Source organism: Penaeus japonicus, unplaced genomic scaffold (assembly GCF_977035675.1).
Source record: "Penaeus japonicus unplaced genomic scaffold, GWHDUDI00000001_assembly GWHDUDI00000011, whole genome shotgun sequence".
Lineage (NCBI taxonomy): Eukaryota > Metazoa > Arthropoda > Malacostraca > Decapoda > Penaeidae > Penaeus > Penaeus japonicus.
In genome coordinates, this window is record NW_028234413.1 from 14,195,955 (window position 1) to 14,199,978 (window position 4,024).

At 32.4% G+C, this 4,024-nt stretch overlaps 1 protein-coding gene across 3 annotated transcripts in view; it reads left to right on the forward strand.

The window, feature by feature from the left end:
• The window catches only part of Pisd (phosphatidylserine decarboxylase), a 22,100-nt gene extending 18,544 nt beyond the window's left edge, over positions 1-3,556 (forward strand). For all 3 annotated transcript variants that reach the window (XM_043037212.2, XM_086541635.1, XM_043037213.2), the window contains exon 4: positions 952-3,556. In XM_043037212.2, the coding sequence (XP_042893146.1) occupies positions 952-1,605 (654 nt within the window). In that variant the 3' untranslated portion in view covers positions 1,606-3,556. The remainder of the gene's footprint in view (positions 1-951) is intronic.
• The last annotated feature ends 468 nt before the right edge of the window (positions 3,557-4,024 follow it).

The following is a 4,024-nucleotide window of genomic DNA, read 5'->3' on the forward strand; positions in this document are numbered from 1 at the left end:
TTTAGAAATAATGAAAATGCAGACATCAGTATACTAGAATTTATTTCAAGCTTTTGAAATTGTCATTAATTACTCTACACATTCTGTATTTGTAGGCCACATATCTTTTACTTCTCTTTATTATTATCTGTTATTTAATAGTATTCATAAGCTATTTCAATGTTTTAATTTTTGCTGTATTTTCAATTTCTCACATTTGCATCTTTAGAATTGGTACCATTATCATTAAATTGAGAAAACTTAAGCAAATGAAAGTTAACACCTTATGGACCGGCCTATGTAACTGAAGTGGGGCTGCCATTCAGAAGGATTTGCCCCTTAACTGTTTGTTCTGCCTAACTCTTGCTCTTTTATGTATGAAGAGTACTGAAAATCTTTGCCACTTTTTTGCATATAAGCATGTTTTGAGACTTGTAGCGGATACTGGTATAGCTATGACAATGTTTAGAACTAAATACCTCAGTGTAACATCACTATCAGGAATTTATGTAAAATGTATGGAGTAACATTTTCTTAACTGTAATAAAGAAAAGAAAAGCTATTTACAAATGTATACACTGCTCATTCTCACATCGAATACCACTCCGCAAAACAACCAAACTGTCAGTGGCAGCTTACATACTTTGCATATGGTCAGAAACACTCATGGCATCAGTGTGTTGCCAGCAGTCCACAAGGCGTTAAGAGCCAACTGTGCACACATAGTTCAGTCAATTAAAGCGTGTTTGTTTGTTGTTATTGTTTTTTTTTTTTTTTTTTTTTTTTTGGGGGGGGGTCTTCTAATTCATTCATTGTTAGAGAAATGAGATTTTGATTGAGATGAAAAATCATGTTTCATATTTTGTCATTACAACATGAACTCATACCATCACTCATATTTAAGTCAAACACAAATTACAAGCATGCTACTAATAACTGCTATACTATACTAATAACTTATTTTATTTCCAGGGAGTGACATACCCATTGCGGAAGTTCCTTGGACCCAATTGTTGGACCAAAGGAGGACCAATGATAGTAGATAGTAAAGCTGATGATGGTTGCTTCCACCGGTCGTGCTTGAATGACAGCAACAACATGCTTTACCACTGTGTCATCTATTTAGCCCCCGGAGATTATCACCGCTTCCACTCCTCAGCCGACTGGCAGGTGCACTTTCGTCGACACTTCCCTGGAGAACTGCTTAGTGTTAATCCATCAATTGCTGCTTGGGTGAGGGATCTCTTCATCCTAAATGAAAGGGTAGCCTACATGGGACGTTGGAAACATGGCTTCTTCTCTATGACAGCTGTTGGCGCCACCAATGTTGGATCAGTTAAGGTTTATTTTGACGACGACCTAAAAACAAACCTAAATAAATGGCAAAAGGATAACTTCTCAGACAAGCATTTCAAAGGAAAATCAGTAGAATTAAATCGAGGGAGTAATTTTGGGGAATTCAATTTAGGTTCGACTATTGTTCTCGTCTTTGAAGCCCCCAAAGACACAAAGATATGTGTAGAAGCAGGGCAGAAGGTAAAAGTAGGGCAAGCTATGTTTAGAATAAGTAATTCATATGTAGGGAAAGCTAGTTCTGAAATAAATCACCCAGGACCTCAAAGGTAAATGTATTTGTGATACTAGCAAAGACAATGTATTTAAATTTTCCTTGTAAAGAAGTAATCATAAAAGATAATCAAGATGTGTATAGTTTTCATACGCTTTGTTGGATTGTGGAAAGGGGAGTCATCATATAACTAAGATAACTACTTAAAAATGTAATGGAATTGTTTCATTGTTTAATTGTGTCCTATTGTAAATATCTGAGCTTACTGGAACTGAAGTCTGATGGGAATAATGGATTGCAAATTGTTTATTTTCGTGGGCAGATTCTGTCTGTCTGGTTACAGAAGACATAACATTTATACAGTTGCTATATTTTCTATTGCTTTATAAACTCTTTTTATACACTGTATAGAGGTGTTAGTGAAGGGGAGCCATATTACTCTGGTCAGCTACAATACCAATACATCGAAGGCAGCATTAGATTGATGACAGTATTAGGAAATGAACTGGAAAGTATTCAAACTGCAGGAACTTTTAATTAATAATCTGGTGAGAGAATGTTTGTATATTTTGTATAAAAGTGGATTGTTATTTTTATTGTTTGATATTGTTATTTTTTTTTATTATTATTATTATTATTGTTATTATTATTATTATTATTATTATGCAATGTTAATATTATTTGATATTGTATTTGTATGATTATTGTGACAAACTGTTACTAATATAAGTTTTTGTTGTAATTTTTTATTTTTTTATTTTTTTATATTATCATTGTTACCATAAGTATTATATTTCTTTGTATTATTGTTAGTATATTATCAGCTTTGTTATTATTATTGCTGCTACTGCAAGCATTACCAAAAAATATTTTTGATCTTTTCAGTTTCCTAAGATATTTGCTGTGAAGGATAATGATAGATGTTTCACAGTGTACAGATAGGGAACAATGAAAAAGTATTACATGAGACTTATAGTAAAAATGGCAAATATAAAGTAATGGATTAGATAAATTAATTGTAAAGCAGTCAATGTTTCTTTAACACAAGTCATGTACTGAATTTGAATGCAAAATGTTTAAGAGAATACCTATGAAGTGTACTTGAATGTATGTCATTCATTAACACACACACATGAATATGTTGGTATAGACATGTACTTGCTTATACAGGCAGAAGCACATACACATACTGATAGAAATATTTTAACCACTTGCAATAGCGCAGCTCATGCGTGTACTCCGAAGCTTGATCATTATTAGAATGAGTTTAGTTACCGACCACTAATAAGAATGACATAATCATTTCAGATAAGAGGGAGAACAGTATGTTTACAAAGAGGTTGTTTTGGCAATTGTAAATACTGTATCTGGTGCTTTCTTGCTCAAGACTTTAAGGTTACCGTGGCTTGTCTGAACTTTGTATATTGTTGTTGGCTTTATGTGTTTAATTGTGAGGCTCCACCTAAGGAGGATTAATTTGTTTGTCAATTACTAGCCTTGAACGCAGAGGAAAGTAAGCAAAACAAATCAGGGATGGAAGTTGTGAGATGGATGGTTAGTGACATTGTTCTCAAGCCTCAATTTTGAAGTGATGGACTTTGTGTTGAAATTAGGATTATGTTTATTTGTTATGAATAACCCTAAAAATACTGAAATGTGGTATGTCAGGATGGTTCACTTTGCCGTGAAGTGTATGGTAAAGGCTATGTTCAGCTGATTATATTAAAGGTTGCATCAATCAGTGAAAGACAGACATAGTGCTCAATGATGCCTGAAAGACGCATTAAGTAAAAATGTAAACACATTTATCTTAAACTGAAATGGGATAGCACAATAATTATTTTTTATTCAAACTATGTTATGTTGAAGTTAGTCATCTATATTATTAACCTTTGTATTTGTTAATAATACATATGGATTTCTTTTTATCACTGAAACTGTTGTATATCCATCAGGTTGTGTATATAATATATATATTTGTACAGAATTTATAATAAATATTCATATAAATTTGTTGTTTTATTGCCGTTGTGCCGTGAATAAAGTTCAGTATCAATGAAAACACACCCACAAAAAACAATTCATAATTATTTAACAATTAACTCCTAAAAAAAGGTGATGGTCTCTACTTTAGAACTGACTGATTATAATAGATTGTCTATAAGCTATTCTCAGTCTACTTTAGAACTGACTGATTATAATAGATTGTCTATAAACTATTCTCAGTCATAGTATTGGAAAATTATGCAGGAATTACCAAATTTATAAGACGTAATACTAGGGTTAGGTTCAACCAACCCCAAAGACAAAAATGTTTTGGACGTGTGCTTTATCGTGACTAGATCAGGAGACATCAACCAAGTCTACTTGAAGTGATACGTACTGCTACTTTGCTTTGATATTTTCATTCTGATCTTTTACACAAGAAATATATATAAGATTACTAGGTTTATATATATATATATATTTGTTATTGTA